This window comes from Myotis brandtii, unplaced genomic scaffold, assembly GCF_000412655.1.
Source record: "Myotis brandtii unplaced genomic scaffold, ASM41265v1 scaffold1058, whole genome shotgun sequence".
In the NCBI taxonomy this organism is placed as follows: domain Eukaryota; kingdom Metazoa; phylum Chordata; class Mammalia; order Chiroptera; family Vespertilionidae; genus Myotis; species Myotis brandtii.
This window is the reverse complement of record NW_005353572.1, coordinates 309,169-322,045: the sequence shown is the minus strand read 5'-3', so window position 1 is coordinate 322,045 and position 12,877 is coordinate 309,169. Positions and strand designations below refer to the sequence as shown.

The 12,877-nt window shown below is 36.9% G+C and overlaps 1 protein-coding gene and 1 long non-coding RNA gene across 7 annotated transcripts in view; one reads left to right on the top strand and one right to left on the bottom strand.

Annotated features, from left to right (window-relative positions):
* The window catches only part of ABI1 (abl-interactor 1), a 107,298-nt gene that overhangs the window by 18,009 nt on the left and 76,412 nt on the right, over nucleotides 1-12,877 (bottom strand). For 4 of the 6 annotated variants that reach the window (XM_014540711.1, XM_014540698.1, XM_014540707.1 and 1 more), the window contains exons 4-7: nucleotides 10,383-10,397; nucleotides 9,567-9,667; nucleotides 7,509-7,649; nucleotides 3,027-3,127 (exon numbers count right to left, since the gene is read on the bottom strand). In XM_014540711.1, coding sequence (XP_014396197.1) covers nucleotides 3,027-3,127; nucleotides 7,509-7,649; nucleotides 9,567-9,667; nucleotides 10,383-10,397 — 358 coding nt within the window. The remainder of the gene's footprint in view (nucleotides 1-3,026; nucleotides 3,128-7,508; nucleotides 7,650-9,566; nucleotides 9,668-10,382; nucleotides 10,398-12,877) is intronic. The other 2 variants (XM_014540701.1, XM_014540723.1) reach the window with 1 other exon arrangement.
* The window catches only part of LOC106726319, an 8,273-nt gene continuing 4,476 nt past the window's right edge, over nucleotides 9,081-12,877 (top strand). The window contains exon 1 of the long non-coding RNA XR_001362370.1: nucleotides 9,081-9,093. This is a non-coding gene — a long non-coding RNA (uncharacterized LOC106726319). The remainder of the gene's footprint in view (nucleotides 9,094-12,877) is intronic.

Below are 12,877 nucleotides of genomic sequence, written 5' to 3'. Positions count from 1 at the left end.
TATATATACATATATATATAGCTATGTTATATAAATTATACATATACATAAATGCAAATGGTTATATGCTAATATGTTATATAATATTTGTAATGATTATATATAACTATTTTATAAATACATATATAATTTTTTTAATAAAATAAGATAAATACCCTGCTTCAAGAAATAGAATATTACTAGTATCACTGGAGTTTCCTGTATGCCCCCTCTGGATCCACAACTCCAAAAGGTATGTGTTAAATATTCTATTTCTTTACTATATATAGCTTAAAAAAAAATCTCAGATATAGAATCTTAAACAATATACAGATATTTTGCAAATTTATAAATATTTATAATAAAATAATTATGTATTCTGTTGGCTTGCTCTTTTCCTTTGATATTTTTTTAAAATTCACCCATGTTGATAAGTATATCAATATATTAATTCTTATAGCTACATTCGCATGTAAACATCCCACAATTTATCCATTCTATTACTCGACATTTTGGTTACATCCAGAGTTTTGCTATTCTTAATATCGCTACTATGAGCATTCCTAAATACGGTTCTTGAATTTTTCTAGAACAGTGGTTCTCAAACTTGAGCACTGATCAGAATTGCACCCTGAAAGCTTGTTATAATACAGATTGCTGGGCTCCAGTCCTCAGAGTTTCTGACTAAGTAAGTCTACATGGGACCTGAAAATTCACATTTCTAACAAATTTCCCCAGTGATGATGCTGTTATTCTGGGTGTCACACTCTGAAAGCCACTGCTCTAGGACAGTGGTTTTAAACTTCATGGTCTTAGGCTTCATTCTTTAAAATTAAAGAACCTCAAAAAGCTTGGTTGAGATGGGTTATAATAAAAGTAATAGAAATTAAAACTGATATGTCTTTAAACACATGAATACACAAATACACATTCCGTTAGCTGTCAAAGTAATGATTTTATCATATGTTATCTAGCCTCTGGAAAAGTCCACAGTACCAGAATGAGAATGAAAAGGGCAAATAAATCTTATGAATATAGTTCTGACCTCAAAAACTCCATGAAAGAATCTTGGCAATTCTCAGAAGTTCCATAATCATATTTTGAGAACCAATACTCTAGGGTAAATATGAAATGAAATTGATAAATCTAAGGTAAAAACCCGTTCAACTTGACTAGCTAACAAACTACTTTCCCCAGTGAGTGTATCAACTAATAAATTCTGACCAGCAATGTACTTTTTCTTGTTACTGCACATCCTCACCAACATTTGGTACTAGGGGACTTCTTCATTTTTAACTACCTGATAGATAAGAAACAGTATGTCACTGTGGTTTTAATTTTCATTTTCTTGATTATCAATCAGGTTGAGGGAATTTTTTTTTCATACAAACTTTCTGTAAACAGTTTCTATTGGGATCTTCATATTACCTCCTGTTGCCCCTTTTCCTTTGAGTACAAGTGCAAATGTTTTGAAAGATGCTACTAGATGGCTTTATTTCACAATATGAAACATAGCTCTCATTATTTGAAACACGTCATTATACATTTCTACCCAGATTACTGATAATGTGTATTTCTAGGCCTATTGGTTTTATATGGAGTCTATATTTGGAATTCCTTATATGCTCTATCTAGTCACCCTCAACTTGGGAACAATTTAAATGTATTTTACTGAAAAAAAATGTTTCATGGCATCCTCAGATGCCTTAAGTACTGGACTATATCAGTATTTTTCAAATTGTGATTCACAGGAAAGTCTCGAGCACCCTATCCCATACATCTATTTCTTTTCATTTTTCTTCCTCCTGTCCTCCACCTTCACTCTAGTACTTTGACTGTTGTATATACCAGGGAGTTCCAAATAAAGTTTCATTTTTTAAAAGATTACATTACTAATTTAAAAAATGGTTTTGAACAATCACTGCTATAATTTCTCTAGAAAAATCTAAACAAACAACAAATACAAACCACATTAAATTGGATATAAGCTAAGCATAGAAACATTTTATATTACAGAGAGTTATTTTATATTTGTTTTGTATGTAACTTCAGAGGCCTTTCACCAGAAGAAATTAGTGCAAATTAGATTTAACACTTTAACCTTTGCATTACCACTTATAACCTAATAACTTTAAAGGCTAGTAGTCTAACAGAGGAGTTTGTTATGAATTATGCAGAGTTAAGTTAAATCGCTCCAATGGCTGTGCAGTCTCACCTAGCACAGTGCTCACTGGGAGAAGAGGTGGGCTGGAGCTCCAGGAGGAGGAGGGACAGAAACGTTTTCTAATAAGATAGTTTATAATGCAGGTCAGAGTACAAGAAAGAGAACTAAACATTCTGAAACAGTAAGAAAGTAAAATGTTTGGGTAAGAAGAAAAAAAGAGAGACACACACTCCCATATGTAAAGCATATTCAAATAAATAAGAATTTTCCTACAAAGTCTTCATTGCATTGACTAAAAAATCAAGGGACTAATTTAATGCTTTGCAATAATTTCTTAAACATTTATGTAATCTAAAAAGTAAAAGAACTTTTCCTTTTTTAATCCCATTTATTACTCATGGTATTTTACTGAAATAAGTATGTTGAATATCATACATAAATATAGTAAAGTCACAAAATAAATTAACACAAGTTGAGATACTAGCCTAAAAGGCAACATCAAAACTTACTGATACATAATTCACAATATAGTCACTAATCCTTTGGTTGGAGAAACAAGAATATTAGCTTGTTCCTCAAATAATAAACTTTCTTGACTATGCCCACGGCAACTCTTTTTAAAGTAAAATGGCCAAAAAATTATTTAATAAAGCTGTCCAATATGCTTTATATGTAAGAAGAAAGAGCTGGTAAAACAGACAAAAAAACACACTTAAGATTGTGTAAAAACTAATCCAAAATGTTCTTAAATTTGTTGTGTTTATGTTCTAGCAACAATCACACAAATAAATAATTTGATCTAATATAACTAAATTATTTCAGGCTTCCATAACCAAGCTCATAAGTACTACCACATATTAAAATAGATTAATAAATAATATACCTGATCCAATAGTGGGTGGTGAAGGTGTAGGCACGGCAATGGGAATGCCAATACTGCTGCTTCCACTGTTCTCTCGACTTCCACTTCCCCCACTACTTCCACTGGAAAGAAAAGAAAAAATTGTGAAAAAAGGAATTCTAGTGATTTAACCGCCCAAAATAATAATAATCAACTCAAAGCCACTAATTACTCCCTTTTATGATATACTAGAGGCCCGGTGCACAAATTCATGCACGGCTGGGGTCCCTAGGCCTGACCAGCAATCAGGGCCGATAGGGACTGTGCCGATTGGGGCCAGGTGGATCAGGGCCTGCCAGGGGAGGGACCACAGGAGGCTGGCCGCTGGCCCCAAGGTGGGAGCTAGCCCTGGGCGCCCCTGGGAAAGGGGCCGTGTCCACCACCACCCACCCCCAGTTCCCCATCCCAGTCCAGGGCCTGAAGGAAGAGGAGACAATAGTTGCCAAGCCAGGTGTGGAAGTAACGGATGCCGCCGATGCCACCGTCATCAGCACCCCGCCACTGCACGGTTCCCTGACTGGCCCCCTTGCTGCCACACCACCACCATAGCAGGCCGGCGGCCCCCAAGGAAGGGAGAGGATGGGAGTGAGACAAACCCTTGTGTCGAGGGTTGACTTTCAATAGATTGCAGTGAGGGAGCTGCTCTGCTATGTATGAAACCCTGACCCAGAAGCAGGTAGTTTAGGAATGGTTTAGCACTAGGAGCCAATGGGGGCCACCTGGCGGGGGAGGGAGGAAGGACGGGAGGTACTGCAGGAGGTTGGCTAGCCAGGGGGAGGGTACCACGGGTGGTTGGCTATGGGAGCGCACTGACCACCAGGGGGCAGCCAGTGCATGTCATAGCGACTCATCATCCGGCTGTTCCGGTCATTCAGTAGTAATGGTCGCTTAGGCTTTTATATATATAGATATGTAAAAAAAAATTTTAGAAACTGTTCAATACAAAATTTTGTTGTTAATCCTCACCCAAGGATATTCTTTCCACTGATTTTTATAAAGAGTAGAAGAGAGGGAGGGAGAGAGGAGAAAGAGGAGGGAGGCAAAAGGGGAAGGAAAAAAAGGGGAGGGGAGGGGCGAGAGAAAGAGAGAGAGAGAGATGTGAAAGAGATAATGATTGGTTGCCTCCCACACTCGCCTTGAATAGGGCCTGGAATTGAGCCTGCAACCCAGGTACATGCCCTTGACTGGAAATCGAACCCAAGACCCTTCACTATGTGGACTGACATTCTAACCACTGTGATTCTTGTGTTTCACTCTACTCAATCTATTGGAAACCAATATAACCTTAATATAGTACTCAGAACTATCAGAAGAGATCATCGTATTGAGAAATGAAAATCTTATATACAATAAGCCAACAAGGATTTATTTAAAACCTGCTATGAATAGTAGTAAATAAGGCAGACATGAACCATGGTGTCATGGAGCTCACAGTTAAGAATGAAAAAATAGACATTAAAAAACAGTGTGAAAGCCTGGCTGATTTGGTTCAGTGGTTGAGCATCGACCTATGAACCAGGAGCTCAAATTCTGATTCCCGGTCAGCGCAAATGCCCAGGTTGTGGGCTCAATCTCTGGTACGGAGCGTGTAGGAAGCAGCCAATCAATGTATCTCTCTCATCATTGATGTTTCTATCTCTCTCTTCCTCTCCCTGAAATCAATTTAAAAATAAACAAACAGCGTGACAGATGCCACAAAAGAAAATGAACAAGATGCTGCTCTGGCCAATATAGCTCAGTTGGCTGGGTGTCATCCTGTACACCAAAGGGTTGCCAGTTGGATTCTGGGTCAGGGCACATGCCTGTGTTTCAGGCTCAATCCCCAGTAGGCGGTGTGCAGGAGGCAGCTGATTGATATTTCACCTCCCTCTCCCTCTCTTTCTAAAAAAGAAATCAATAAACTATTCTTTTTTTAAAAATGTACAGATGCTATGGAAATTAAAAGTTTAACCGATTTTAGTCTGGAAATAGTATAAAAACCTCTCATCTCAAAAAATGGTGCTAAACTAGAGTATTTTCTGGAAAATGAGCAAAACAACAAAAAAGGCAGCAGTGAGATTTCAGTGTGAGGCATTCTAGAATAGTCATTACTGTTCAACTTTAACCAATTCCCTACTTTTCGAATTCCTATAGATTTACTATCCCTTTAGGTATAAGACCTCACACTATATAATCACTTTTAGTAAGCAATGTGTGTATGTACATGTATGCAAATGTACATATGTGCATTTGTAGTCTTAGGCTCCGTATTATACTTTAAAACCAACATCATTCGCCTAATAGGCCCCCCAAAAAATCAACAGGGCAGACTTGTACTGCCTAGATAAAAAATGTTTTTCTCCAATGTGATCATTCTATAATTACATCAGTACATGTTAATGAAAGAAAAACAAAGAAAGCTATTTCTATTACAAAAATAGCTTCAATGTGAAGAACTCCCTTAACTCCAAGCCAGGTACACTGCTTTGTAACACCAATACATCACAGACATGAATATTTCCCCACTAATTATTCTCTTCTACAATTACTGGCTTTTTTCTAACATGGGGGTTGGCAAATTACAGCACATAAGCCAAACCTGACTCATGATCTGATTTTTATGACCTATGAGCTAAGAACGTTTTTTATATTTTTCAGTAGCTGAAAAAAAAATCAAAAGATGAATATTTATAACACATTAAAATTACATGAAAGTGAGATTTCACTAAAATATATGAAATATTATTGGAATGCATGCTCACTCGAACATTTACATGCTATCCATGACTGCATTCATACTACAATGGGGAGCTATGTAACTGTAATGGAGACAAATCCCAGAAATATTGACAATCTGGCCCTTTATAAAAGTTTGTTGATCCCTGTTTTAACAGAATGCGCTTCTGAAAAAAAGAACTATATAATATTGGTATATCCCTCACATCTAATGAAGTAACTCTTAATAACTGGTTGCTGAATATAACTAAACGATAGAGAAAAACCATGTTTTAATATAAATTCAATAACAAACATAAAAAAGAACACTTGTGGTACTCACTGAACTTGACCTGATAGAGTAACTGCATATACCAATGTAAGCGTTTATTTACTAACAGCAGCAATAACAACAAATGTCAATTACATAGAATCTAAGAGCCAGATACCCTCTTTAGTTGAAACCCAAAAAATGATTCTGCTAAGTTTTTTAAATTATTATTACTGATTTCAGAGAGGAAGGGAGAGGGAGAGAGACAGAAACATCAATGACAAGAGAGAACTATTGATTGGCTGCCTCTCGCACGCCCCACAATGGGAACTGAACCCCCAACCCAGGGATGTGCCCCAAACAGGAATCGAACCGCAATCTCCTGGTTCATAGGTCAATGCTCAACCACTGAGCCATGCTGGCTGGGCAATTCTGCTAGGTTTTACCTCTAATACACCAACCCAAAAGTCAAGGTAAGGAGAGGTTCTTCCCCAAGTTAAGTGGGAGGTAAAATTAAAGAATAAAATAAAGTAAACTATACAATGTATCTGTCTGGCTTTATAAAGTGCCCAAAAATGGAGTGGCTACTTCTGGGGGGAGAAGGTAGAGGTGATAGTTAGGAAAGGGTCTAAGGGGGACTTTTGGATTGTTGGTAATGTTCCATTTTCTGACTTGGATGATGGTTACACCAATGTGTTCAAATTGTCTTAACCCATTAAGTTACATACTTAATAATACTTTTCTAAATTTATGTTATGTTCCCAAACCAAGTTTTTAAAAACCCACTGGGCAGTTGATTTCTAGAAATTTTAAAAAACAGTACATACAATAACATATTCTAGAGCAGCGGTCGCCAACCTGCTCCAAAGGTTTCCTTAAACCGGCAGTCACCAACCTTTCGGACTTCACGGACCACCGGTTGGCAACCGCTGCTCTAGAGTATACCAACTCTATTAATTCTTTCTCGGATCTAAGCTAGGTCTTCCTTTTTCCAACCTCTTAAAGCTTAAATCACATTGTATAATTCCTGATATTTAACCTATTATCCCAAAATACAGAATGCCCTCGAAAAATGTACACACATTCTGAATAATACTAATTCCAATAGGTTAAATCTGAAAAGAAATAAACATCAATGGAGCTATCAGCTGTTAAGTTTGTATACATTTTCATTGTTTTGGGACACCCTATATTTAAGAGTAGTTACCTTAACCTTTTTTAAAAGACTGTTTTAAAAAACATTCGTTAGCTTATGTCCAAATACATATCTGTACCTCTGTCAAAAGGAAGAAATAGTAGCAATCTGCTTATAGTATAAATATATATTTAAAAATCTAAAAAAAAAACAGAAGTTATAACAGAAACTTATACAATATTATTACCTCAACTTTTATACTCTGTGTTAACAGTATAGTACTTTACTCAGCAACTGTATAGGGTTTGTGACCAGTTAATAATCCCAACTTGCAAATGGTCAAAGGCTCAACCTGAAGGATTACCTGTGTGTCCTCGGTCTCTGGTTTAAAGAAGCTGTCCTGCCTGGGCTATGCTGACTTCCAAGCCTAGCAGGACGGGTCATATAGTCATTAGGAACTGTTGGAGGTTTAACAGGTTCCAGGGTTTTGTAAGGCGTATTCCGTCTAAAGAAGTGTCAAAGAAAGGAATAATGAATAAGATAAAATGGCATTTCCCCCCAAATGTGATTGTCCCTTTGTAACCAAGTAGAAGACAAGTGTTTTATTGTGTGTGTTTTTTTAAATTTATTGATGAGAGAGAAAGAAAAAAAGTCAACCTGTTATTTATGCATTGGTTGCCTCTTGTATATGCCCTGACAGATCAAACCCATAACTTGGGCATATTGGGACAACGTTCAAACCAACTGAGTGAGCTACTCAGCCAGAATTAGAAAACAAGTTTTAAAAACATTTTTAATAATAAAGGTTATTTTTAAAAATTCTTAATTGAAGTAAATGAATTTTTGTTACTTTTCACAAAAACTAAAATGTGTTACCTTTTTTAGGAAAAACATAGGAAAGGGTAATTTAAAAGTATTAATCCTACTTCTAAATATAATGGTTATAATTTTTGAAATGCTCAATAATATCAAACTTTGACATATACATTATTCCCAGTTCAGTCACCCATAAGCCACTGTCCTTGTACATTATGAAAACTAAATATCTCCTCTGCAATTTATTCCTACCTCATTATGGAAATTTATAGACAATGGACAAGTATAGCACATTCTGATTCTAGATGTAATACCATTCATTTTTCAATAAATGATTTTAACTTTTCTATTTAATAACTTCATGTATTTTTTGCAGGGGTAAGGAGTTTACAGAATGAAAATAAAAACCAAGAGTCTATTTAAAAAAGGCTGATTGTTGATCCCTATTACTATGAAATAATTATTTCCCAGCCCTCCACTAAAAAAAAAAAGAGCTCTAATATATTATTTTCTATGTTAAGGTGAACAATCTTTCAGAAGTGTCCTACCAAATATTCACAAATTTTATTGCACAAAGAACTGAGAAGGAAGACACCACCAATGGTTATCTTTTTTGCTCCTCAACTGGCCTTCTCACAAAGCTACTCAAGTATGAAGTATGCAAAACCTATGGACACAGACAATGGTGTGGTGAGGGCCTGGCAAGGGACGGGAGCGGGCAGGAAGAGGTTAACGGGGGGAGAAAAGAGGATCTATGTAATACTTTCAACAATAAAGATTAAAAAAATAAATAAAATAAGGTGAACAATCTTTCAGAAGTGTCCTACCAAATATTCACAAATTTTATTGCACAAAGAACTGAGAAGGAAGACACCACCAATGGTTATCTTTTTTGCTCCTCAACTGGCCTTCTCACAAAGCTACTCAAGTATGAAGTATGCAAAACCTATGGACACAGACAATGGTGTGGTGAGGGCCTGGCAAGGGACGGGAGCGGGCAGGAAGAGGTTAACGGGGGGAAAAAAGAGGATCTATGTAATACTTTCAACAATAAAGATTAAAAAAATAAATAAAATAAAAAATATGAAGGGCCCTAAGATTACCTAGCACAAGCACCGTTAGAAATATTCCAGGTAAAGAGCCTCTAAATCTTAGGTAGAAAGTAATAGAGGAAACAGAAAAGCTGCAGGTCACCAAGCCAAACTATACAAAATAGACCACTTATTCAAAGTTCTGTAATATAAATATTGTAAATACTTGTGAAAGCATCACATAGAATGAATACACTGGTCATTTCATTTGAAATAAACTTAAGTCAAATTGCTCTCTCTTTTTTTTAAAGGAATTAAAAAGATAAATAAATAATGCACATTTCTACATATACAAAAGAACTTGTCTAGTACAGACTTCCATAGAAGAGAATATTATAAAACAAGTAGATTCATTTTGGATTCTGCTCATGGAAATAAGCACCAAAATGAATTTGTAAAAGGTAGTGTCACACTGAGAGGGGTCCATAGCAAGAACCCCTACATTTACTTAAGTCACAGAATCATCTTTTCCTTTACTATATGAATCTTCTTGTAAAATTTACTTGGATTCTTACCCCAACGTTCCCCGGCCTGACATGGGAGGACTTGGTGGTTTCTGAGTAGGAGGATTTGTTCTCGACAGTGTGCCAGTTCTTGCAGGCTGGTTATTTCCATGCTATAATGCAGGAAAAAGAGCTTTTATTTTTATATCAAATTGTTCTCTTGGTGTTTTGATACTAAGTTATTATTTTTAATATCAGAATGTGAAGTAAGGATTCCCAGACAGTTTTAACAACAGACTTTGGTTCTACATTTTAAAAAGTCAAGAAACCAATTGCACTTGGCTTTTTCTATTATTCATACCAATCTATGGCAAAATACAGGTGAAATTATTAGATTTTATATATTATTTTATTGTTAAACATGTTCACAGAGATCAAACTTATCTGCATTCAAATATGAAGTTTCCTAAAATTTTTAAAAATGTGCGCATGAATTTAAACTATAGATCTCAGTGTCAATTTGCTAAAATATTCATCTAAAAAATCATCTTTATCCTAAAAACTAAGAAACAAAGTCATATATGATGTCTGGGAAACCTTCTGTTTATGTCAATAAAAGCAAGGCAACTATCAAAAAATAAGCAAAGCAATTCATGTTAGCAAAATTAATGTTCCTATATAAATGCAGATGTCAATATATCTTTGATATATTAACACATCCAAGCTAAATGTAGCTACTTGTATTGAGTTTGAGTATATTTAATCTATATAAATCCTATGGGGAAAAAGCAGGCAGATGAAGGAAGAGTTTTCAAATTTTAGTGGCTCTGCAGCCTCTATCAATATAGAGGTAAAACTGTGTATCAAATGATAAATAATATCTCTTACCTTGGCTTTTAGCCACTTTACGTTGGCAAAAAAGGGGGGGAAAAAGTAGAAATTAATTCTAAATATGTTATACCTAATAGGACAGGTTTATGTTTACAGTTATTCATTTCCTGTTAATAAGTTTTTACCCAGCCATTACTTCAAATATTTTGTAAAGAAAAAGATATCCATTAGCAGCTGGGAAATATTCATGTGTATCATATTTTTCAAAAGAAGAATATATTCATAAGGAAACTACCACTTATTTATGCCAACCTCATACAGACCCAATAATTTCTTAGTTCTGTATTTTATCCTATGGAACTATTCCAAATAAATCACAGATGATAAACTTCGATTTGAAAACAAATACCATAACACATAATATGTAAGGCTACTTTAATACATCAGTGTACAAGACCTAAGACTTTGCTGGATAACAAATGCATAAATATGAGTATTCACTATTTGAAAAGTAGTATAGTATAGTATTTTTTAAAGTGGTAAACTGAAAATATTACAATTCAAAATAACAGGTTGCTTCAAATTCAGAAAAATGACGAAACACCTCCAAGTCTAAAAATAAAATCACTATGCAGGTTAATACCTTAGCCAGATTTTAACTACGAAATAGAGTCTGGAAACCCTCCTGTTTGTAACTTGATGGATCCAAATTTAAGCAGGCCAATACCTTCTGAACCAGTTTAGCCCGAATTCAAAACTGAAGAAAAGCTGCTTTGATCTTTTTTTAACTTTATTTTTTTAATATATTTTTATTTATTTCAGAGAGGAAGAGAGAGGGAGAAAGACATAGAAGCATCAATAATGTGAGAATCATAGATCAGCTGCCTCCTCACATCCCACAAAAGCCCACAACCCAGGCATGTGCTCTGACAGGGAATCAAACCATGAGTTAATAGATCGACATTCAACCACTGAGCTACACAGGCCGTGTGAAGCTGCTTTGATCTTAAAGGCTACTTCTATGAAACATGACTAGTCTATAATAATAAAAGCGTAATATACTAATTAGACCGGACATCCTTCCAGACATCCTTTCATACGACCTTCAGGATGAAGCTGGGGCTGCAAGGGAAGCCCAGGTCCCAGGTGCCAGAGTGAAGCCGGTGCTGGCAGCCAGGGGAAGGCTAGCCTACTCTTGCACAAATTTCGTGCACTGGGCATCTAGTCTATATATCAAATAACACATACATATGTATTAATATGAACACATGTACATATATGAATAATCTATAATAATAAAAGCATAATAGGCTAATTACACCAGACAGCTGAACGACCTTCCAGAGGAAGCCAGGATGGAGAGGGCCAAGGCAAGCCACCGCGGCTGCGAGGGCCAAGCCCCTTGCACAAATTTCGTGCAACAGGCCTCTAGTATGAAATAATGTGTACAGTCCTAAGGCATCACTATAAGTGCTATGCCACTTAAGAACACTGTCATGTTGTAGAATCTAACTTTTTTTAGATTTTAGGGGTTTCAAGTTCTTTCCATAATATGTGCTGTTCTAAATACATATCTAACATTTTTTTAGGTGATCCTAAAGACAACATTAAGGATATTATCCTAAAGAGGAAAGTACCCGTCTTTAGAATGATATTGCTCATTTTTATCTGGAAACAATGTCTGGAATTCTACCTAGCCAGTACATACACCTGGATTTAGAAATTAAAGCTGAATAACATTATCCTTGGATATAAGATATCCTATCTAATAATAGACAAACATGGTAATTAACCGTACCTCTGACACGCTTCCCATTGGCTAATCAGGGCAATATGCAAATTAACTGCCAACCAAGATGGCGGCCAGCAGCCAGGCAGCTGAAGTGAACAGGAGGCTTGCTTGCTCCAGTGAAGGAGGAAGCCAAGGTTCCCCGCCTGCCGCTGCTGGGCTCTGAGCTTGCACTCTAAGAAACAATGTTGCAATTATAGACACTAAACAAACCCCATGCTTTCAGCCAGCCGGGCGAGCTGGAGTTGCAACAGTGTTTCAATTATAGAAGCCAAACAAACCAAATACCTGCTTTCAGCAGCCGAGGTCTCAGAGCTGGAGCCGAGCCTCAGAGCTAAAGCCGGCTCTCAGTTCCAGTGACAGCCATAGAAGGTAAATAAATCCCAGAATAAAAAAAAAAGAAAAAAAGGAGAGGTTGGGAGCTTCAGTCACCCGCCAGCCTGAAAACGGCGCTCATCCAGGCTGGCCAGGCGCCCAAGCGGGACCCCCACCCTGATCCAGGACACCCTTCAGGGCAAACCAGCTGACCCCCACCCATGCACCAGGCCTCTATCCTATATAGTAAAAGGGTAATATGCCTCCCAGCACCGGGATGAGCAGAGCCGCAAGGCCTCACGCCACAGGATCAGCAGAGCCAAGAGGCCTCCCGGCACTGGAATCAGCGGAGACGCAAGGCCTCCTGGAACCAGGATCAGCGGAGCAGCGAGGCCTCCTGGCACCGGGATCAGCGGAGCAGCGAGGCCTCACTGCCCCGGTGTCAAGC